Source organism: Tetrao urogallus, assembly GCF_951394365.1.
Source record: "Tetrao urogallus genome assembly, chromosome: 6".
NCBI lineage: Eukaryota > Metazoa > Chordata > Aves > Galliformes > Phasianidae > Tetrao > Tetrao urogallus.
Genome location: NC_136819.1, coordinates 29,261,328 through 29,286,595, shown reverse-complemented (window position 1 = coordinate 29,286,595; position 25,268 = coordinate 29,261,328). Strand labels below are relative to the sequence as shown.

Genomic DNA, 25,268 nt, shown 5'->3' with positions numbered 1-25,268 from the left:
TAGGCTTGTATTCCAGCTAGATGCAGTTACCTAAACCTTATTTTGTGGATATACATGGCAAAGTCTTCAGACAGCATGATAACAAGTATCGTTTTCTAGCTAAGAAGAAGAAGTTTAATTGATACCAAAAGTAGAAAGTAGAGACAACCAAGTCTTAACAGGCCATTAGACTTAAGCCTCAGAGCTGAGGAGTTTTGCTAATTGAGTTCAACAGCCCTCTAACTTCTGCAGAGCTTGAACATGCTTTTCTGCTGCCCATTCGTTCTGAACTTGATAATTATTTTTATAGCACTGCATTTTCACCTCACAGTGTGAAGATATAGTAATATTTATGAAATGGAAGATTTAAAGCTACAGTACAAAACCTGTCATCTCGCTACTTTATCCCAGTACCAATACCCTTGAAAATCAAAATTCTTCACAGAACTAACCAGTTTCACCAATTGAGCTTTAGAAAAGAAATACTCAGATTTGAAAAGTGCATTTCATGTCATTCTCCATTTTGCATTAGAATCAGAAAACTGTGCTCATCTCATGAAGCTGCTTGATGACGTGAAAACATTTCAAAATACGTTTTGTGAATTGCAATTAATTAAAATAAAGTTGAACGAGGTATTTCTTAAATGATTGTTCACATAAAGGGGAGTAAAGAAGTGTTTCAGATTGTCCTTTAGTTGCTGACTAGCTTCACTTTGAAAGCTCTGGCATTTAAAGGCTCTGGCAAGTAGTTCTTACATTTTTCTCTGCTTAATGGCATTCATTCCCACTACTGCCTTGCCATTTATTCACTTCAGATACAGCATGGCAGAATGCCAGGAACATATTGTTCAAATTTGCTCTGATTGGTGTGATTTTGCATGCAGACAAGAAGTAAAATGAAGATACGACGTGCCTACTAAAATTAGAAGCATCACTTTTGTACGAGATTCTGTGTGTCTATGAGCAGAGGTTGTTTTTACTAGGCATTTGAAAGCTGGCTTTTCTGTGCTATAATTTAAATGTCTGCGTGTTCTTTTCAGCGCAAATGTTCAAGCGCTTTCAGTGAGCTTTCTAATAACTCCCATACTGTGTATTACAGTGATAAGCAGAAGTGCTAATAGCCATCACAGAAATGTTTTTCTAGCTGCTGTAATACATTTTACCAGAACTTTCATAGTACGCCATATTTCAAAAATACAACATAAATATTTACTTGAGGCTGAATAGTTGGTATGTGAGTGCAATGATGTTAGAGTTACTGTAATTATAAACAATTGCTTACTAAATCACATTGTGGTCCTAAGTAAAATAATACTTTGCTACAGCTGAACATTTCCAAAACACATAGGTGCATTTCTTGACAAAATATGTGTGTTTACTTAGAGACCCAGTCAGGTCTCCTACCTTCCTAGCAAATCCAGAGGGATGTAGATTTTTCCTGTCAGGCTGCAAAAGGAGGAACATACTTTATTCAAATCTTTTGTTTCTTGGCATATCTGATATCCTACAACATGTTTATCCACACAAATTCACCTGGAAGGAGTACTTTTCTGAGTATTTCTGAGTGAAAGCTCCCTCTCATTCCTTCATGTTGTCAGGTGCATTTTGCCTTCCTGTGCCACAACATGCTCCTGAGCAGTGGCCTCTGTTATAGAGCAGCTGCTTAGCTGCTTCTGCTTAAACATACTGGAATCTATCTGATTTCAGTAGTTCTGGCCCTTCCTACTCCATGTAGTCAGAAATGTAATAAATCCTCTTTATCACTGTGTGAAGGGATAAGATAGATATTTTCCACTCCATTCCACATTGTACAAAATGGGCTCTTCCTCGCACTGTGAAAGCAAACAGGTAAAGTACGTGAGGGGGAAGTGGTTCATGCCGGTCTCTACAGTGAGGCAGAGCCAAATTACAGCTCATCAGTCATGGTTGCTAAGTGAAGGGAAAGAGTGTTTGAAACAGCTATTAAAATATTTAGAACTACTACAGCGTAAATTTACATAAATAATCCTGACACTTATGTTCACTCATCCTCCAGTAATCAGAAATGTTATCAGCAATTAGGCAAAGCTAACCTATTGCAAAACTTCTTTTTCAATTTACTGAAACATGTCCATCGTTATTGTTTATGTGCTATCCTCTGTGCTTATTCTATTACCTTTCATGTTTTGTAAGAAAACAAAAAAAAAATTAAAATACAGAACCACATGCAATTTTAAGAGATGTCAGGATAAACAATATATTTTTTTTCAGTCTGATCACATATCAGAGCTGTTACCTCTGTGTTTGGTTACCTGGCTTTCAGATCAACTGTCAGTGTTTTTACCATAATGGATCACTTACTGCTGCTCCTATAAAAAGATTCCAGTTTGTTTGTTTGTTTCATTTATGTAGAGTTTTTGACAGAAATCAAGAACCTGAGAGACCTGATCTGTTCATGAGATCTTCATGTACACATTCCATCCATCAGAGCACACTGCTGTCACTCTGTTTTCTTTTTCACTAGTTCTAATGAATGGTTTTTTCTCTTTTCTCCTTTATAGATGGAATGGGCCGAGTCCTTGCTCAAGATGTATATGCAAAAGATAATCTACCACCGTTTCCAGCATCTGTAAAGGATGGCTACGCTGTCAGAGGTAAAATCTTACTTCCTTAACATGCAGTATAGAGCCAGTAAAACTACTTTTCAACATGTCTTTGGTTCACTTTCATGTTTTGTCAGTCAAGCAGCACTTGTATTTTGGATCCAGCTATGGATGTTTTTCTTAAGATTTGCTCCAGTTCATTGCTGGAATCATTGCTAATGCAACTATGTGAAGGAAGTTCAATTTAGGTCTTTTAAGTGGATACATGAACAAATGTACACCTGTGTGTGCTCATGGACATGTACCTTTGTTGCTAATGAGTTCCTTGGAAACACAAAGAATTCCATGAGAGTAACAGAACATCTGTTTCTGAATAACTTGTGATTCTTCTGTTCCTCTGTTGTTGACTTCATCAGAATTTTCTTAGCTGTTACTTCATTGAACTATTACAGATCCAGCTCCCTATTTGTGAATTATTTAATGATTGCCTTAGAAAATTTTGAAAAATACGTATCAGAGTGTTATCTTAGGGAGGCACCTCAAAAGAAAAAGTGATCTGTATTTCAGAAAAATTTTGGTTACTGTATCGAAATGAGCTGCAGCGTTTTACGGAGCAGGCAGGGAGCTGTTTCCCCAAAGAACTGAGTCTACTGCTTTGCCAGTAGGTGCTTTTGACAAGCTGTTTCTCTGTGTATTTTTTTTTTTTTCCTTTTTAAAGGATGACTAAAGATATTTACTTAAGTACCTGTAGAGAGAAATTAAAATACATATGATATATGAATGTGATTGAACATTATCCTGGTAGTGATATCCTTGTGGTAGGTGTTGAGTCATTGTAACACCATGCTGAAATTCAGATACAGTACCCAACTTCCTTTTAAAGGCTTTAAGAGGTCTTTTTTGTTATTAGTAGCTGAAACAATGGAAAGCAGGTGTCCACAAAAAAGACTGTCTGCCAACCCAGGCAGTGGATGTAGTCCAATAAGCTTTCCCATGGACATTATAAGAAAATTAACTTTCAGCTCTGCAAGATAGATTTGACTGGAGCTGTCTGTTATCCATGTGTGTGAGAGACAACAGGCAGACCAAAATGGCCAGTAATTGTGGCAAGATAGCAGATGTAGCCAGAGAAATACAGGTAATATAGTGCTGAAAAAGATGAGAGGGGAAGCTCTGAGTAGCATGCTGCAGACAAGGGCCTTGGGAACAAGAGAATTCTGTCTTGCAAATTGATTGCTACAAGGTAAGGGAAAGCAAAAATTTTGTCTCAGTAAACATGCAGAATGATCAGAATGGTCGTAAACTCCTTGCTTAACAACTTCTGTGACAGATAAGGCCCTAATTTTGGTTGTGGATTCAAATAGAATAACAACATTATTGTTCTTGTAGATCTGTTATCTCAGGGTATGAGAAACAAAGCTTGTAGACAGAGATTATAAAGGATTAGCCTCAAAACCTTCTCTAGTTCTTCAAGCTGTATCAGTTTTATATCATCTGTAAACCTTGTCTCCTTATCACTATTAGTTAGGGAATAAATTTTAAAATAATGTAGCCATTAAGGATTTTTTCTCTTCTTTTGGAAGATCATCCCAGTGCATTTTTTAGGTTTGACTACTGTATTCAGTAGTATTACATGCATTATTCAAGTAGTGGTAGAGTCTCTCTGATTGCCTGGAAAAAAAAAAAAAAAAGGCCAAATGTAGACAGATTTGAGAGAGCCAGAACAATTTCCTCATTACAAAAAAATTTGCTGTTTTACAGGAAGGTTTCATTTAGTAGTCAGTTTTAATGCCATGCTGTCTTCATGATTCTGTATATTTAGCAAAGAAACAGCTAATAAACTTGAAAAATCAAGTAACAGTTAATTTGTGAAAATCTCTGAACCGTTTCAGAGAAATCAGTATTGCTGCTATCAACTGCTTAGAAATCACAGATTGGAGATTCCTGTGTTTTCTGTGTTCTGCATTCTTTGATTATGCTCATTCATATTTTAAAGATTTTTACTATAACTATGAGGACTAGAAGCTTCCTTCATTTATAATGGAAACATGACTGTTTATAGTCTTGGTTCTAGTGCTGGAGCCTTCAAAGAAAACATCAGTAATGCAACTTCACTGTAAGACCTTTGAGGCAGGCAGAAGCTTGAACTTTGCTAGGAATCATGCCGTTAGTGTCCCTGTAAAATTACAAATCTGACTAATGTAGAAGTCCTGAAGACTTGCAGTTTGTTAAATCAGTGATCTCTACCTTTTAAATTTCAGAATGTCTTCAACAAAGGGTGTAAGGTAATTAGTTCAATACTACTTCCTGAAATCACAAAACTAAAAAAAAGGTAGAGAATGCACATTTCTGAAGCAGCCCTGCTGCCCTTCAGAAAATCCAGCCAATGTAGTCTGTAACCACTGCACTTGTCCACATTCTCCAAAAGCAGAAATAGAATCTAGAAATGTCAATAAAGTAGACAACAGACTGTGTGAAAACATGTGATTCCCATGTGTTGGTCTCAGAGAAAATTTTGCTCACAGTGGGACATTTTTATACATGTAAGTTCATGAACTCCCTTAAGTCTTTGTTATTAATGTAATTTCTCCTCATCTCTTAATCCTGCTTCCATATCACCAGAAATTTTCTGTTAAAAATCCTATGGCACCTGTAATTTTCAAAATAATAAACGATGACTTAAAATTTAGAATGTTTGCAAAACTTCCATAAACTCTGTTGTAATTAAACTGAAGAACTCAATCTTAGACCATTCTTTAGCTCTCCTGCTCTTAATTTCTATTACTGTCATTTGTTTTGGTTTAACCTTTACCTTTTGTGTTGTCCATCTTAACAGCTGCAGATGGTCCAGGGGATCGATTCATCATTGGGGAATCCCAGGCTGGAGAGCAGGTAAGTACAATTTCTTCTCTCATTTTTCTTTTTAAGTGTATTTTTCTCTTGTAAGGTATTGCTTTGTATTTTCACAAGCCTCTCTGGGGCTTCCAACATCAGTATTCTTGGAGGTGGCAGGAAGTAGGACGCAGCTGTAAAGCCTCCTGCTGTGTGCCTTGGGACATGATTTCAAACAGTGAGGTAGTACAGTTACATAAGGAACTAACAAGGATATCCTAAAATACTTCAGAGCATTGTGCTGACATGTCCTATAGGAGCACATACAATAATGTTCTGCCCTAGTACAAGGTTAGTGGACACAAGGTTTCTTGTGGTATTACAGTTCATAAACAGAGAGAAGCAAGATTGAACCCTTTCTTGCTGACAGATTTTAAAAGAGACATCAGCCCAGAAATTGTTTTCACAAACTGCTTGTATATTTTGCTCTGATTCCTGAAAACAGAAGTGTGGTTAGAATTTTGTTAGAAGCCTTTTAAGAAAGGTAACAATCTGAACAATCTTGTGGAAACATCAGAAGCTTGATTTGCTTCACAGGGGAACCCAGCAACATAGTTAGCACTATTGTTCCTTTTCTGTTTGTTTAAAGAGTCCTTGTGCTCATTAGCAGATACATGGATTGAGTTTAAGGGAAAGTTGGGGTAGCATCAATTCATGACCTTCCGTGTCATATAAGTATTCATAAGTAGAGACTGTGATTCATGGCCAGACTCAAGAGTGCATTTGATAAAACTTCCATACTAATACTAGCATGACTTACAGAAAAAAGAATCAGTTATGTTCTACCACTTTCATTATTCTGTCAATTTAATTATACCTGATACCCTCTGTTCAAGAGAACATGGGTTATCTAAAATTTTTCTCCAGCTGCTTCAAGTCCCAGCATATAATTCTGATCAAAATCTAATGTATGTGAAATGATGGATAAATGGAGTAAGCAGCAGGCAAACAAAGGATAAGCTTTGATGAGTATTTTACACTATTACCTGTAAAACTGCTAAACCCAAAAGTCTCGGATACAGTTGCGTTTCAAGCAGTTGTTTCAGATTTCAGAAGCATTACCTGTTGCAGGATTGTAACTTTTTTTTTTTTTTCTAAATGAATTGCCTATGTATGCATAACAAATGCAACATTTCATTTTGCTAATCATGATAGATACAGGTGCATGATAAATAGGTGCTGCATCTCCCATCCATTGTCATGAATTATACTGTAGTGGCATAGGCATTATCTCAATAATGGTACTCATATGAACTTAGATTAATGAATCTGTTATACAAAATCTGTAAAATTACTTAAAATAGTAGAAATATGTAGATTAGTGGTTCCAGTATTGTTATATCTGCCTTGAATATTCAGTCTGTCTATATTTTCAAACATTAGTCTAAAATACAGAAGATTGTCAACTGCATCTACGACCTTTTATGGATCATTATAAACTATCAAAACCAGCAGAGCAATCTGCTGTATTATCATTTGTGTCATTATTTACCTGTCATCAGTATTCTTATTTTGTTAGTTAAAAAGCATTATGGCACAGCAGTGCTTGCAAACAGTACTGGTGAAACTGTGTGGACTCAGAACTGCCCACAGGTCTGAGGGGTTTCGATGTCCTAATCAGTTCAGCAGGTTTGTAGTAAGGATGGAAGGGCAAATGGAAGACTGTTTCCCTCCTACAAAACTCAGTAGCTCACAGATGTGTATCTACAGGGACAGTCTGTCCTACCAGATTATTTGGAATGGGGGGCATGCAGAGAGAGAACAGTTCTGGAAATCCCAGCGGCAAGTAAGAAAAATGAGGCTGTTGACCTCTGAATAATTGGTCAGAGGTTTTCTCTTGGGCCAACACATCTTCATGTTCGTCTCCTTCCCAAGAAACGATTTATAGCCATGGAAGTCTCCACAGTCTTATTTCACCCTTCAGTCACTCTCAGCGGCAGCATACTGCTTTTCATGTTACAGACCAATTAACTGAATGATTCACAGCAGGGAGTTCAAAATAGGTTTAGATTTGGCTCCTCCTGTAGGGAGAAAAAGGTTATGTAAATGCTACCTAAAGAGGAAGAAAATGGGACTGAGAACTACAGAGCGACCATATAGACAAGCTGGACATTTCTGTATCAATCTGTGAATTGTATATGATTTTCTCAATTCCATTTCCAGATAGTCATGCTTATATTAACAGACTTTTTTTTATTTAGCATTGAAGAAAACTTTCAGACACAACCCTGCTTTGGAGAGCTTAGGACACACTTGAGAGCGCTAGTCAAGAGCCATCAGCACAGACTCTGTGAAAAACTAGACCACAGGGAGCAATGATTTTCTTCCTACAGAGTTGAATAGCTGAGGATTAGAATTTCCTGGAAGACCAATGATGTTTTTAAGAGGAGCCGTGACTAACCATAATGGATGGATGGAAACAGACATTTTTCACCATTCCATTAACTTGACCCTTTTTACAGAAAGGAGCATGGGTCATTGTAAATCTTGCAGGAGAGGTGCAATATTGTGCAAGAGAAAATGCCTGAGATGAGGCTATGCTTGACAGATTACTTCTGGTTTTAGTCAGTGATTAACATAAAAATGCATTATCAGTGATGAAGGTGAAGGGTAGAATCCTGTACTGCCCTATTGCAGGTAGGTGTGAGATCTCGGTGACCTTTAAAAGAGCTTCTGTGAAATTGGTGCATTAATATGCTTTCTGAGAAGCAATAATCTCTTCACAGTGCCTAGCACAGAAGGAGAAAACAGCCCTGTCTTTTCCCCTGTCATCTTTATTAAGTTCATCTGACCAAATTCCCAAAGGACAAAAAGGAAATGAAATATAAGAGCAATGCAACTGATTATAAAAACAAATGTTACTGCATCGTAAATTTGTTTAAACACTTTCATCACTACACCTCAAAAAAATTAACTTCATATGGTAATAAATTCCAAAAACATGGATATTTACTGTGCATTTTATCACCATAAGCACTATTTTATGACATGTATGGCAGACATTTCTTTCCTATGTATGCATTTTTTTGGTCATTTTTGAGGCTGAAAAACTGTATTTTAAATGGGTGAATTTTTTATGCAAAACATTTCTCCGTTAAAATTTGCTGCTAAAAGACTGATTATTTAGTAAGTTCAAAACAATATTACTTATTTGTAATATACCTACAGGAATATGCAAAAGAGCTCCCACACTCCCAAGGCGTAAGCTTTGCTTTTTGCAACACTGGTTTTCATAAAAATCAAACCACCACACTGGACAGGATTATTTTCACTTTTAATCATATTCAGCGTAAATAGCTGCATCTCAGCTATTCATCCACAGCTCCTTGGATAATCCATGGTGAGAATTCTGTTTGAAAAAAATAAAAAAAGTATTTCTTTCATCTTGTTAATGTTAGATGCTTACTTTAAAATAACATCAGTCTTACTCAGAAAGCATATAAACCATGGCATTTGGTTTATACATGGTTGCAAGTGTGAACTCTTTTTCCAGTTTATCTTTGCATTTTATGTTCTTCTCAAAGGATGTTAGATTTCCTTTACACTTAGAAAAGGGCCAGTATTCAATCAAATCCAAACTCAGTGATTTCTTGGGGTACAGTGAGCATTACTGTGGTAAATTAGGTACAATCCATTTACAACCTTTCCTAGTGCCTTTGTGCCAAAGAACAAAATACAGCAGCCTTTGAAATACACACACTCCAAAGGAATATTCACATTTCAGACATTACAGCTGCACTGAAATGGAGTAGAATAATGGACAAGGCAAACACAGCTATGTACATTTGAAACATTGGCCACCTGTCTAGAATTTACAGATGTCTAACAGCTTCCTGTCAAAAGTCGTGGAGTGTATCACTGCTGTGCATGAGCAAATAATAGTGCTTAGGCATTACTACTTTGAAGTTCTATGGGTAGCTATCAAATATGTGCTAATCATACTCAGTCTGAGAAGTCCTGGACACAGTCCAGTGTTGCATACGGAATACAGAGTCAATCTGTACAGGAATTATAAATGTTGACATGCACAGAATATGTTGGATTGATCACAGCTGTGTGTATCATGTACGCTAATCACAGTAAAACCCAAATAAGTTGGCCTTACTAAGACTAAGACATTGTGTGGAGCAAACACATTCCAGCAGTAAAATCTCAATTTTTATACAGCTTCCTTTAGCTGCACTTTATCACAAAGATTTTTGTTTTCGTTATATATATTTCTCATATGGTTGTGGCCAAATTACAGTTTTACTCTGGACTTTGTACATTTGTGTTAAAATAGGCTTCCTGGTGTGAAACATTATCAAAATCACATCACTTGTTTTATTCTGGTATTTTGCTGTTGTTTGTATTGTTCTAGTGAAACTTTTTGATGTACTGCGTCTTTACATAATTGTAGAGCATTATATATTTTAGTCTTTGCTAAAGAGACCTTTGCAAAAGTAAATATTCTTTGTGAACTGACATTGAACTGTCTCTCATTATGAGGAAATCTGCTTAAAAATCAAGCAGCAGGTTATATGAGAAACTTAGAGATTTAGGAAGGGACCTACAGTGACCATCTAGTCCAGCTGCTTGATCTCTCATGTCTAACCAAAAGCTACAGCATGCTATTAAGGGCATCACCCAAATGCCTCTTGAATACTGACAGGTTTGGAACATCAACCACCTCTCTAGGAATTCTGTTCCAGTGTCTGACCGCTCTTACAGTAAAGTTTTTCCTGCTATCCAGCCTGAACATCCCTTGGTGCAGCTGTGTGTTCTTCACTCGTATTCTATCACTGAGTAGTGGGGAGAAGGAAATGCTGCCTCCCTCTCCATTTCCTCCCACCCAGGACAATCTCCATAGCTTTTCTGGGGACTGAAGTTAGACTAACAGTTTCTTGGATCTTGTCCCGTGTCCTTGTAGGTCAGTATGGCAATGGCTTCCAGTTACATAACATGTAAAAAAAGTAAAAAGGAAATTCAACCTAAGGATGCAAAAATGTTTATTTCCAGACATGTAGTAGATTTTTGCTCATGGAAGTTTCTAAAGGTCTCCATTTATGTGTGAATTTATGAGCCAATCAGAATACCACCATATTGCTCCACCTGAAAGCCATGCTTGTGATAGAAATCTAAGGAAAAATGAAGCTACCTTATATGTGACCTAAAAGCCAGGTTCCTAATGATTTTCAAAGGTGTTGGAGTTTGTTCCTGTCACTAGCAGTATAACAAGATACATGCCATATGGAAGAATTTTATTCTTTCAGATTACCTTCATAATGTTCATATCATTTAAGATTTTTCTATTCAAAACCCAATTGTTTTATTTTGTTTTTCAGCCAACTCAAACTGTGATGCCAGGTCAGGTAATGCGAGTTACAACTGGTGCTCCAATCCCTTGTGGTGCTGATGCAGTGGTGCAAGTGGAAGATACAGAACTCATCAGGGAATCAGATGATGTGAGTCACAAGTTAAAACTCATTTTGCTTTTGCTTGCAGCAGCATGTTGCTCATGGTGCAATCCTGTAAGTATGAAAGAAAGTACTGTAGAAGACCTTTTCTGTTTATCTTAGAAGTTCAAGGAGTTTCATGTCGGTTCCTAGTAGCAATTCTGTTTTTTAAACCATAGTAACACTACCACAGGCATGCTTGTCCTGACCTTGATTTTTCTTTGTGGTTGTTATCTGCCAGTACCAAAGTTTTTGTGAGCACGATTGAGTGAAGAGTGAATGCCTCTCAGAGATCCGTACATAGAATCATAGAATCACCAAGGTTGGAAAAGACCTCCAAGATCATCTAGTCCAACCATCCACCTACCAGCAATATTGCCCGTTAAACCATGTCCCTCAGTACAACATCTAAATGTTTCTTGAACACTTCCAGGGTCCACCCACTTCAGTGCCTAACCACTCTTTCAGAGAAGTAGTATTTCTCTTTCCTAACGTTCAACCCGAATCTCTCCTGATGCAACTTGAGACCATTCCCTCTAGTCCTATCACTAGTTACATGGGAGAAGAGGCTGACCCACATCTCACCACAACCTCCCTTCAGGTAGTTGTAGGGAGCAATAAGGTCTCCCCTGAGCCTCTTCTTGTCCAGACTAAATAATCTCCCTCAGCGGGTCCTCGTAAGGCCTGTGCTTCAGACCCCTCATCAGCTTTGTTGCCCTTCTTTGACCATGCTCCAGGGCCTCAGTGTCTCTCGTGTAGTGAGGGGCCCATGACTACAATCCAGTTTGAGCGTGAACTGTATTCACATTTTGAAATACAGAGTAGTGGCAATTAGACATTATATTTGCTTCTTTTGTACTGAGCTCATGTTCAGCAGCAGATCAATCTCCCTTACACATAGGTCACTCCAAAAGTAATGTCTCCTACTTATTTCCATGAAAACTACAACAGATACAAAGAGCTCAATAACACTATTTGATAGAGAACATTCTTAGCTACAGAACACTATTTTTCAATGTAGTCACTACCACTAGCTGTGCATTTTCACCAGCAAGAAACAAAAGCCTGCATGCCGTGCTCATAAAAATCTGCACCAGTGGAACTGACCCACTGTCACAGTCACCACTACTGAAACACATCACCCACTGCCTCACAGTGCTCATATCCGCTGTTTAGTCTCCATAAGTTTTCAGCAAGTGTCAGTGAATGTCAATGGGTGCCATTTTTTCCAAATGGAGGAATTCAGTGCAACACCTTTGCCTCATCCACACTTCCATGTCAAACACTGTTTGATCAAACTGCCCCTCTGCTGCCATCTGTTGCACCAATAAAGTGTAACAGGATATTGGTAGGAAAGTTCAACCTCTACTGCCATACCACTAACGTCCACCTCTGACATCATGGTACTACAGCACTAACTGTGCACACACAGTTGTCTCAAAGCACAATGCGTTTTTTTTAATGGAGCACAGGGGATGTCTATAGGTAACTGTATCCCAGTTTGTCTTGGACTACCTACATATTTTTCTCTCTTTCCATGTGTTTGGAGAACTCTTTCTGAAACATTACCTTCACTTAGCCAGCTGTGATTTCAGGACACTATTGTCATGTTTGCCATCATCTGACAGTTTTACCAGCAAGTAGATGTCTCTTCTTTACACAGATTCCGAATTCAGTTTTGGAATGAAATGTATGCGTGGTTTTCTGCTCATATCAGCCTTTGCTCTGCTGCTGTTCTGACAAGCTGTTGCACTTCAGCATAGCTACATGCTAGCATTGCAGATGGAGCTGGCATGTAAGCACATGAATTCTAGCATTTGCAGCTGAGGAAGACAGCAAAAACTGAAACATATTCTCATTACTTTTTTTCGTGCCTTCTTACTGTAAATACATTGATTTTTATATCTGATGAAGTCTGCAAGCTGTCTTGTCTGGCCTTCTTCCTAACACAGAATTTCTTGCGTCAGTCCTGCTGTGAGGTTTCAGATGTGTATGTGTAAACTGTATTTTCTTGTAAAATATGTCATTGACTTTACCACTTGTTAACCATTCAATTTCCTCTACTGAACAAGTTTTGCTTGTGGCCATTGCCCACATTATCATGACAAGATTATCACATTGCATAGCAGTATACATGATAACATGTTATTTCCTACTTTCTTCTTGGATGACTGTCATCCTAGATTCCACTGTCCACAAGTGTGTTTTCTGCATGTGGGAATAGATTATATGGCTGTGTGCATACATAAACTCTGTATTTCACAGCAAATGGTCAGCCAGCTTCACTGTTGTTTTCCTGCTTTTGAGTGTGAGGTAGAATACTTCAATTTTTGCTTTTCCTTGAATATGCTACTCTGCTAATCCTGTAGTTAGTACCAATTAGTTAACATGTTATTTTCATCTCCCTTTTTTATGCCTGGCTGGCTATATATTTGAAGAAGGCTTTTCTTTTTTACTGTTAAGAGCTTCTTCAAGGCTGGGATTTAACTGAAATGAAATCTCTCACATCTGAGAAATGTTGTTCTGAAAAGACAGAGTACTTTTAAAAGTGGCTCTTTGACCTCTAGTTGTGATAGCAGTACTTAAACACCATAGCAGGGATTCCCCAAATGGCTGTCAAAATCACAGGCCTGAAAGGAATAACATCTATTCAGCAGGAAGAAGAATTGTCATCAGCTTGCCAGATGTACCATCATTGAGAAATTAGTCCTTGAAAGATCATTTCTAAGCCCTTTTTCTTTGAGTTTTTATCTCACTTTCTTGAAAAAAAGGAGGTTAAAGTGATCAATGAAATAAGAGATCCTGCTCTGAGACTGAACATCAGTATGCTGACTGTTAACAGCTATCAAAGTGAACCATTCAGACACAGTTCAAAATATGTTAATTTACAGCACGAGCCTTACTGCCTGATTCACACCAAATGGGAGATATTCTCAATATAAAGTCATATCTTTGTGTAGTCCCTATTTCTAGCCACCATGAATTATCTTGTATTTATAAAGCATTCTGGGACATTCATCAGTTCCACAAATAACAATCTCTGCACATCACCCAGTTGTCTACAGTCATACTTGCCATGATTCTTTTCAAACTTGGGGTTGCTAAATTTCTCAAAAGCATTTTTTTTCCTTGTTTCCCGTAATCCAGGGACCCTAAGGAGGACTTTTTCTATTACTTAAATGTATCAGATGCACTTGTCTTGATTCCCTAGAAACTGCCTAACTATTTTTAAAATGTTATCAAAGCTATGGAAAATTCACATCTGACCTACCATCCCCAGAGTGTCATGAAAAGTGAAATAGTTATTAGACTAACTTTTCTTGCAGATTTTCATCACAAGCCTAAATGATCTTTTACAGATTCAGACAGAAATAAGGGAGATATAAGAGAGTGTCTTAGGCTCTAGCACAGCAATTTTGGACACTAGCTGCCAAAAATAGTCTTTTCTCTTAAACAGGAGGGACAGGTATTAAAAAAACAGAATTTGTGTTGACAGTGTATTTAGATATACTATGGTAAAATAAGAAATAAGAAGTTTTCAGAGTTTGTCGGTGTTGTTCTTCATTTCGTGGTTTTCAGAGGTTTAAATATAGCTACTTTCACAATATACAAACAGAAGCATAGTTTGCCACAGCATGTTATCCTTAACTTTGGGCTTTTTCTTTAAAGTTCTGAGGCATTTGATTTGAACTCAGAAAATGCAGTCCGTATTACCTTAAAGAAAAGAAAGCAAATCCAAGTGTCTGATACAACACTGTCTTCCCTGCATAGTATTCCAAATGGCAATGACTCACCTTTTTTTTCCATCATAAGACTAGTATCTGATTTATAAATTTGAGGAACTTGAACTATGAAATACTGCATCATAATGTAAAAATACAACCTGTGGCTGCTTAAGTACTTGTAGATTCAGTGCCCCTGACAAGCTGGCCCAATCTCAAATTTGAGTATATTTATCATAAAACCATTTGCAGGTTTATAAATTAAATATTAATGGTATAGGTCACGTACCATTTATTGACACTGAATGAAACATTAAACTGTTGAAATTCTGGAAAAGTAAACAGAAAAATTCAAGTAGGCATCAAACTTTTCAGGACACTCTCCTGTTCACTGTAAATAAAGATGATGAATAGGCCTCTTTCTGGTAAGAACAAAGCTCTCAAACAGAAGTTTCCACTACAAAGATGAAGATCTTGAAACAGTTAGAGCTTGTATCATCTCCCTGCTTTTTTGTGGATGTAGTGGCATTTTGTCAGTCAAGTGCTCTTTTAGAAATGCCATATTTGATATAAGGTTGGCTGAGAGGAAAGAAACCACTTGGTAGACCACATCAACAAACATAGGACATCAAAACATAAAGGTATATAAACACAGGGGTCATAAAAATGGCAGGTAAAGCTATGCATTCAGTGTTGGTCCTTCCTTACTGAGTTCATCAAAGATGAACTTCTTATAAACTTCTTTAGCTTTAACATCTATTGTTGCACAAATCAGGAAAACAGTAATACTTAAATCACAAGATCTCAGTGCGATGAGTACTGTGAGCTGCCTGGAAATCTGAGATATCAAAACTGCTTAATCTTGTTTGAATAACTCTGCTGACCTTACATGGTCTCCTTGTTTTTACAGGGCACTGAAGAGTTAGAAGTTCGAATCCTGGTGCAAGCCCGACCAGGCCAAGATATCAGGTCTGTAAACAGCCTGTTTCATGAACAGTAAAAATATCTGTAAGGACAGAAGGGCTGATGGTTATTTTTACAGTCATTGTTTAGCCTTAAGTACTGCTGATATTTTGACAATTTGACTAATGATCATCCTTGAACACTTCTCATCTGACGCCAGACCAATCAAGCAAAGCTGCTTTCATTTCATTCTTTTTTTCATTTTATCTGTGCTACTATTTTCAGACCTATAGGACATGACATTAAAAGAGGTGAATGTGTGCTGGCTAAAGGAACTCACATGGGTCCATCTGAGATTGGTCTCTTAGCCACTGTTGGAGTAACTGAAGTAGAAGTTAACAAGTTTCCAGTGGTTGCAGTCATGTCAACAGGGAATGAGGTAAGGAAAATAACTTCAGAATCAAGGTCTGAATAATTCTTACCTTCAGAAGAAGAGGAATGCTGTTTTGGATAATGATTTCCAGTCTATTTTGAAATAGACTGGCTTTTTGAGCTGTCGTAACTCATGCTGAGACAACTCAGCTCATGCCAAAATGAAGTATGAAGCCTATTGTGCTTCCTTCTCCACAAGATCGTAGGTTCTTGCTCTCTCACAAATCTCCCACACTGTATTTGCCAAAATTTTGGTAATGCATCCAGCCTTGTGCCGGCTGCTTTCTTCTTGCCAACCAGAGAGGAGAACCTGTGGGGTACTCAGGGCTATAATTTACTGCCAGTCATGACTGGAAGAGTAATTTCTTTTGAGCAGCACTCCTCTGTAGCTGTTATGTAAATAGAAGGTAATGTGTCTCTGAAAACTGAATGATACTGCAAATGCCCTTCTTCAGGATTGTATCTTAGTATTTTCATTATTTGTAGCCCATGTTGAAGTTCAGACAAACTCCGCCAGCCAAAGCATCAAAACACAACCATTCTCCACTTTTGTTTATTCTCTACCTTACTATCTAACATTATTGCTGATATATTCTTATTATCTACCTCCCTATGTTCTACAAAAGAATTCCTAATGTATGTAAAATGCATGTTTACATATGTATGTTTTGTAGTAGAACTTCCAAAATACTCATATAAGAACAAAGCTGTTGTTTCTATTTTCCAAGGTAATTTGAATTACATTGTCATTATAAAGCTTCAAATTTTCTTTTAATACTTTTAAATCTGGATAACAACATCACTGAGGTTCCTATAAAATCGTTTAAGTACAAGAAATAACTTGGACACTTAAAGTTTTGGTTTGATATATACTGTTTGAGATTAGAAGATTAGTAACTATAAAGAGAAAGCAGGTTTTGCAGATGTGGACCAATAGAAACTAAGCAAAATGGAGAATTACACTTTATAAGGACATCACATATCTTATTAATTTAAATTCACTAAATCACTTTTTGCACATATTTTACAACGTCCTCTGACAATGTCCTGTCCAATCTGAAGAAGAAAATTCTCATTCATTTAAAGAAACAATGATCTGAGGAGATTGACTAATAGTATTCCTGGTTTTATAGCTACTGAATCCTGAAGATGATCTCTTGCCAGGAAAGATTCGAGACAGTAACCGCTCAACTCTCCTAGCTACTATCCAGGAACATGGCTATCCAACAATCAACTTGGGAATTGTGGGAGATAAGTAAGTACAATATGTTAGTACGGATGTCACTTTGTATTCATGTGATTCACTTTACAACATTTGTGGAGAAAAAATATACCAGAGAAACTGTCACTCATTTTAAGTATCACTGAGTTGTGTCAGTGCATGTCTTTGAAGAGACATTTTACTCTTTTCATTAAGAAATATTAAGAATAATAATTTGATAAACTTTTTATTGGATGTCATTTATCTTATTTTACCTTCCGTTTGTTGAAATATTTATTACAGCTGCAAATTGATTTTATTGCTGCAGTGTCATCACAAGCACTGTATTTAGAACATGTGAAAATGCACCTCTGTGGAGATATTTCTACAAGAACTATACTTTTTTCTGAACCAGTAAAGGGAGACTGAAGATTTCTCTCAAAGTTTATTTTCCAGGAGAAAATTAAGGAATAATTTTTTGTCAAATGTTGAGACTTGCTAGAAATAGGTTATTCCTTATGGATGATTAGAAGTAAGGCTAGATCAGAAAAAAAATAATTGAATCTCAGCACCTATATCTCACCTTGACTGATGACAGAATTCCCAAGCAGGGAGACAAAGATTCTGCTGGGGAACAGCTTTTTTCAAAACCAGTCTTCCCTAATGCACATCTCTAGCTTAACAAAAAGTATATGAAAGGGCCAACCAGTGTGTGATTTTATGATATCTGAACCAACCTGAATGATGCCTGCAGGAAATGCAGTTTTATTTGAAATCTTTGTACACAAAATGTGATACAACAACTGCAGCAAACCCTTCTGGATACTACCTCTGCATCCAGACAGCACTGTTGTTTCTCTGCCCTGACAGAACTCAGTAAGACCTTTGACACAATCCCTCACGACATCCTTCTCTCCAAATTGGAAAGATATGAATTTGATGGGTGGACCATTCAGTGAATGATGAACAGGTTGCAAGATCATACCCAGAGAGTGGTGGTTCATGGCTCAATCTCCAGATGGAGATCAGTGATGAGTGCTGTCCCTCTGGGGTCAGTACTGGAATCAGTGCTCTTAAATATCTTCATTAATGACATCAACAGTGAGATCAAGTAGACCCTCAGCAAGTTTGCAGATGACGCTAAGCTGTGTGGTGTGGTCAGACATGCCTGAGAGATGGAATGCCATCTAAAGAGACCTGGATAATCTTGAACAGTGAGGCCAGGAAAACTTCACGAGGTTCAACAAATCCAAGTGCAAGGTTTTGCACCTAGGTCATGGCGACCCCATTATCAGTACAAGCTGGGAAATGAAAGAATTGAACATAACCCTGCTGAAAAGGACTTGGAAGTAGTGGTGGATGGCAAGCTGGACATGAGCCAGCAGTGTGCCCTCACAACCCAGAAAGCCAGCCGTGTCCTGGGCTGCATCAAAAGAAGCATGGCCAGCAGGTCAAGGAAGGTGATTCTGCCCCTCTACTCTGTGCATGTGAGACCTCATCTGAAGTACTGTGTCCAGATGTGGAGTACAGGAGAGACACGGACCTGTTAGAGCACGTCCAGAAGGGAACCACAAAAATGATCTAAGGGATGGAGCACCTCTCTATGAGGACAGGCTGAGAGAGCTGGGGCTGTTCAGCCATGAGAAGAGAAGGCTCCGGGGAGACCTGATAGAGGCCTTTGAGTATCTGTGTAAATCAAATTTGCTGGGAAGTCAATACCATCAGGTGTAAAGTCTAACGTAGGGTCATCATGCAAAACTGTAGCCTTTTACTTAATTGCTTTCAAGAAAAATCCATAGAGATTCATGGGCACAGAATGTGTGTAAAAAATAATTAATTTTGAAATCTCTCAGTAATAGGTACAAACAGTTTTAGTGATGTAAGAGCCAAGTATGTTTGTTTGTTTGTTTTTTACTTTTCTAGCATAAATACATGTTATAACCCCTTTTTTACTTGTTGGATGAGAGCTGAAAAACAGCAAACATATGCATGCGTCAAAGGTAGACAAGTGTTGCAGTTTTGCTTTAAGTTATGAGAGAGATTGATGCTTCTGAATTATCCCTAATAAAATCTCTGTGTCTTGAAATAATATTATCTAGACCCTGTGGAGAAGGACCTAGGGGTCCTGGTGGACAAGAATCTGGACATGAGCCAGCAGTGTGTGATTGCAGTCTGGAAGACTAACTGTATTCTGGGCTGCACTAAAAAAAGGGGTGGCCAGCAGGGAGAGGGAGGTGATTGTCCCCCCCTACTCAGCTCTTGTGAGGCCCCATCTGCAGTACTGCATCCAGGCCTGGGGCCCCCAGTACAGGAAGGAGATGGAGTCTTGGAGCAGGGCCACTAAGATTATTAGGGGTCTGGAGCACCTTTCCTATGAGGACAGGTTGAGGGAACTGGGATTGTTTAGCTGGGATTGTTTAGGAGAACAGAAGGCTCCAGGGAGACCTCATTGTACCTCACTGTATACACTCCCTTCAAGTAGCAATAGGGGACTGACTTTTTACGAGGATGGATGGTGCTAGGACAAGGGAGAATAGTTTTAAACTGAGACGGGGAGATTTAGGTTAGATATTAGGAGGAAGTTTTTCACACAGCGGGTGGTGACACACTGGAACAGGTTGCCCAAGGAGGTTGTGGATGCCCCAGCCCTGGAGGCATTCAAGGCCAGGCTGGATGTGTCTGTGGGCAGCCTGGTCTGGTGGTTGGCAACCCTGCCCATGGCAGAGAGTTGAAACTGGATGCTCTTTGAGGTCCTTTTCAATCCAGGCCATTCTATGATTCTATGAAAGGTAATGAAAGATTCTTTTTAAGCTTTCAGTTTCATGCTTGAGGGGTCATTTCTGCAGAGGTAGTTACTTTTAGTTTAGAGAATAAAAGTAGTGAGCCTCCAATTCTAGAGTGATTTTGTAATTTGTGGTAAGTTTTGAAAGCAGAATTTGTTATTGTTGACTTAGTGAAGAATCCTCACCACCTGATATAAGGACCTTATAAGTTTTTCACCTCCCTTTCTCACACCAGCATACCCTGTTCATAAATTTACATAAAACACATCTGCAATCAAATGTAAAATCTGATTACACAAATAAATTTGATAACCAGTATAATGTTATTTCATTAGATAGTAAAGTTACAGAGACAGTGTTCTCTGTGTGGATATTTCAGTATATATCTTTCTGACTAACACGAGTGCCTTGATGGAGCACCACAGTGCTTGAAAAATGCAAGAGACTTACCAAAGAGGTCTTATGAAGGATACAATTTTGATTTTTTGGTTAGCATGTCTGTGGAAAAGATGAACAAGCCTTTAGTGTCTGCTAAATGGTTTACAGAAGTTAAACCATAGATTATATATGTTTGCATGTGCTCATGCATATGTGCAGTTTATTTTGTACATATTAACATATGTAAATAGAGAGTGAAAAAGAGGAAGACTCTATGCCTGCTATACATACAGAACAGATGTGGTAAAAACACTAGGAAATTATGAACTTCCCCAGAAGGAAAAATTAAAACTTGTAATACTTTCTTCAAAGTCCTCACTGTTATGTATTTCCCCCTTTCTCATATTTCATTGTTGGGGCTTATATTTTTAGCACTTTTTTCTACTTCTTTTTCCTTATACATTTTACACTGAGTAAATTTTTACGTCTTACAGGGAGCAGCTCCATACACCATAAGCACTGAAGCCAATAGGAAGCATAGTTGAGTATCATTATTGCCATAACAGGTCAATTTTCTAACAAGGTTGGAAATTCTGTCAGTCATATATAAGAAGCTAGTACTTAAGCATGAGAATTGTTTTGCAAAGACAAAATTAGAGGTAAGTATTCCTGTGTGTTATTTCAGCATATGAATCACTCAAAGATATTTATTTAAGAAAACAGCACATCCAGCTGAGGTGTGAACACAGTGAGAGCTGCTTCAAAGCTCAAGACTGTGATACATGTGAACACATTCCAGCAGGGAATATGAAAGGATGGAGGAGCACAGTACCTCTGCAGGTGGCTGCAGAATAGTTATGTTCAACTTTAAAATGTCTTTGCATCTTAATTGTACGTTGTCATGTTTCAAACAGGCCACTCAAGTCACATTTCCGTATTTTGTATTTTCAACTGAAACCAGTATGTGTAAACTGCTAACCATTTTAACAGTTTCTGAGATGGTCATTGTTTCCATTCTCATAATTTTTATATAGGATGCAGTATTTAAAATTAAAAACACAAGTCCAAAACACACAGATAAAATCTGCAGTTAAAATCATAAATGCAACCAGTAGGAGAAAAGAACAAACCTGGAAAATAGGTTTATAAGTAACATAGCAAAAGCTATGTTATATAAGTGAAGCTGTCTAAATGCCATTTTCTCTGTCTGTGGTCTTAACACATGAAAACCAAACTATCTGAAGAACACACATCTCTGAGGTTGAAATGGAAGATATTCCCACAAAACTACGCAAAGTCAAAGAAGGGAGAATCCTTCTGATGTTGTTTTAGCTCCTGTACCTGTGTCTTTGTCTGAATAACTTGCTAAAAATTACAGATCAGCTGACCAGTTAAAACTGGCACTCCAGTGTACTTCTGTCTGTTGTCTCATGTAGAAAGACCAAGTTAAAAAAGGCTTCTAATTTCTTTTCCTTTGCTTATAGTTTCTGAAATTATTTGGTTCTGTGGAAACTATTGATAAAACAAGTGTTCATCTCAGTTCTGAGCTGTAGAGCTCTATTAACCCAATAATCAGGATATTTTTGTGTCTGCTTTTCATTTCTGGTCTTCTTTGTGACCACTGTTTATTTAAAACTGTGATGTTTAGCCATATAAAAACCTGCTATAGAGTGGGTCTAAAGTTTAGAAAGCCATCTTCCATTTGGACAGATTTCTATCAATGAGAGATTCATTTTATTCAATTGGCCAAAGAATTTTGATGACATTTGTAATGAATTCAGTTTCCTTATATGTTTTTACCTTTGAGTTCATTTTTCCCTTCTCTGCATTCTTTTCTCTGTTTTTGAATTTGCTTATCATCTTTTCTCAGAGACATATTCATAACATTAGCTGCTTCCAGCCACATTTTCATTTATGGGCTTGTGATTGCACAATGGAGATAGGAAGAATATCTTCTTCATTCAGAAGAGAAATGTAGGAAATTCACTTTATCTGCTCAGTTGCTTTAGAAACTGATCAGAACAATTATGAAATCAGCAGTGTTTTTTCTTTTATGTTGTGTGATAAACTTGCATATGGGAGCTCATCTGCATTAGAAGTTTTTTTTTTCTCATTTATATACCTCTCTTTTGTGATACATTGGTTGACACAGAGCTCCTAAGTGGCAGGTAAACTCTTTAGAAATCACCTTTCTTGTTCTGATATTACTATATGATATTCCAAAATACAATCTTTGAAAGAGTGTCTTCATGTTCAGGAGGATAACTAAGACCCGACTTATTCAAGAATGTAGTCTACTTGAGTCTATTTGAATTTTGTATCTGTCATCCATAAAGAGGTTTAAGTCTTTTCTAGTTGTGTGGGTTGCATGTAACTACCAGCATTATAATTCAGATGGAACATCTGGAGTCGGGGAGAAGAGAGGGAAACTGCTCTAAAATTTTGCATGCAATATTGACATATATCATCATTATGTGAGTTAGAATATGAGTTATAGGCAGAATTAATTCAGACACAGTATCCTAGCTTCTTCTCTGCACCAGTTTAATGTCCTTCTTGGGTACAGTCAAGTACACTTTGAATTGAAATACAAATGTGTTATAATTCTTAATTTGATTTAACAAAGGACTGCAAGGAAAGGTCTGTTGTAGAAAAGGAAATGATTCAAGTATTGTAATTTTTTTTTTTTTTGCTGAATTGGCTTGAGTTCTAGATCTGTTCAAATGATGGCGTTATGAAGTGTGGTCATAGCCTGATGAATCTAGGGATGCTGACTAGTGGTTTGAAGGTAGTTCAGAAAGCAAGGTCCACTCTTTCATCTGTCAAAAGAATATTCTGTTTTTCAAGCATAAACATTTAATATCTGTCACAATCAGTAATAATCAGTAGGGCAAACTTCAGATACTTTGTCATATGTAACAAGTAGTCTCATCTAATTCACGTATTGGAATCTGGAAGCACAAAGAAGCATCTGAGCCAAGCCATAAGTGAAAAAAAGAATTTCATGAAGTGGGCATTGTGAGCCCAGGGAATCATCTTTACTAGTAGGAAACTTCACTGTGTGATGCAAAGTAAAATTTATTCTGTAGAAGTGACTAGTGCTAGGCTAATGCAAAACTGTGTGTCATTCTTGTAATTGTCCACAATGGAGTCCAGGGCTTCTTTCTGAATTAGCTTTTCTAGAGTGATAAGACAATATTAGAGCATGACACTGGACAACAAATAGATAAAGAGGACAAAACACAGTGAAAGTCCTCCCATATTTGCAATTGAAAGAACTTGGAACTGTATTTATTGGAGAAAAATAAAACCAGTTGTAATTCACTGTGTCACTCATGCACATCTATAGAGTCAGGTGAGCTTCTTGTAGAAGATCTTTGTGACTGCTTGAGTATTATTTAGATTTCACAGCTTGCCAGAAAAATTTCTTTATGTTTGAAACTGCTTTCCATATGATGATTAAAGCAAAAGCTGGGATTGCCTATGAAAGTCTTTTGTATCGCTTCCTGAGATACAGTGACCATATACCAAGAATGAAAGACTGACTTTGTTCTCTGACAATGAATAGACGAAGAAATGCTGGACTGAAGCCATTTCAGAAAATGGCTATCTTAAGAAATCTGACAGAAAGAGACTGACAACTAAACTTACAACCTGAATGCTTTTAATATTTTTCCATAACTGCCAAACAACTTTAGTAAGCATCTGATCCGAGAGACCCTTTCTGTAATGACCTATGAGGAGAAACCAGGCATGGACTTACAAAGGTGAAAAAGAGGATTTCAGACTCCGCATTAATAATGTCAGTCTGTATCCTTAACAGTGTAACACAGTACAGTCATATTGGCCCAGTCTTGTGTTCACATCCGTCCATCAGACAGGATCTTTGTGTGCACAGATGTTATTTTTGAAATGATAAACTGCAGCTTCAATGTGCAAGATCAGCTGAGCCTGAGACAGGATCTGGGGGAAGTTTTTAAGGCTCCGATCTGCTGAAAATAAAGGACTCAGGGATTGCACAATGACTGTTCATCACTGAATCCATTTCAACCTTGAACATTTTATTTTCATTTTTTAATACTGACATACATAAATCGTCATGTCAATTTTATTATTTTACATTTTACATGCAATTGTCTAATATTTTGAGACAATTAGAGAAATATCAAAGTCCTTTACTGCCTAGAGAATATAAAAGTACTTGTCTTTATCAAAAGAGTATAGAACATGTATTTCAGGTACCTAAAAATGATTTCTTCCCAGTGAAATTGACTTGGAAGAGGTATATATAAAAGGAAATTATGACTTCATAAGAATAGGAATTCATAGCAAAACATTGTTTTAAATGTAGTCCTAACTGTATTTTTTAAAAGTCCTGTAACTTTTTCAGTTTGGGATATTTTTATGTAATCTTGCCTCATGGAGTAGAGTAGCTGGATATGGAGCTTCTCATTAACAAAGTGGCATCCCTACTGACCATGAAAATATAAAAATAGGATAAACACAGCCCTTTTTCCTTTGTAGTCAAGAAAGTGACATTTAATATGCCCTGAGACCATTTTCCAGAATAGGAAGCCAGAAAGCTCTCTGCATTATAATTTAATATACCACAAAGTGCTATAGATTTCTATTTGCACCAAATTTTCTTTACCCTATTTTCCATTTTAAGCAGGTACAAGTAAAACATTTTAACAGGGCCCTTCTTCCGTTATCTGTGATCCTCCTTCCTAAATGTCAGGCTCTTTAATGCTTCATTTTGTTTTGCCTCAAAGTCAAGAGTAGAGAAGTTTCTCCATAGCTTCTGCAAGGAAAGATGAACTACAGTGTTGGCATACCCAGTAGACTCTAGCCTTTCCATAACTTCACTCTTCATCCATGTGAGGAGCCTGTCCCAACTATCACAGAACTGTGTTCCCTTATAACCCTTTCACTGCGTTGGCTGGCCTCACAGGGATGAAGTA

The 25,268-nt window shown here is 37.5% G+C and overlaps 1 protein-coding gene across 8 annotated transcripts in view; it reads left to right on the top strand.

Annotated features, from left to right (window-relative positions):
* The window catches only part of GPHN (gephyrin), a gene marked incomplete at both ends in the record, with an annotated part of 263,234 nt that overhangs the window by 220,065 nt on the left and 17,901 nt on the right, over positions 1–25,268 (top strand). For all 8 annotated transcript variants that reach the window (XM_079537527.1, XM_079537524.1, XM_079537525.1 and 5 more), the window contains 6 exons: positions 2,520–2,612; positions 5,398–5,453; positions 10,778–10,897; positions 15,521–15,579; positions 15,799–15,952; positions 17,079–17,200. In XM_079537527.1, the coding sequence (XP_079393653.1) occupies positions 2,520–2,612; positions 5,398–5,453; positions 10,778–10,897; positions 15,521–15,579; positions 15,799–15,952; positions 17,079–17,200 (604 nt within the window). The remainder of the gene's footprint in view (positions 1–2,519; positions 2,613–5,397; positions 5,454–10,777; positions 10,898–15,520; positions 15,580–15,798; positions 15,953–17,078; positions 17,201–25,268) is intronic.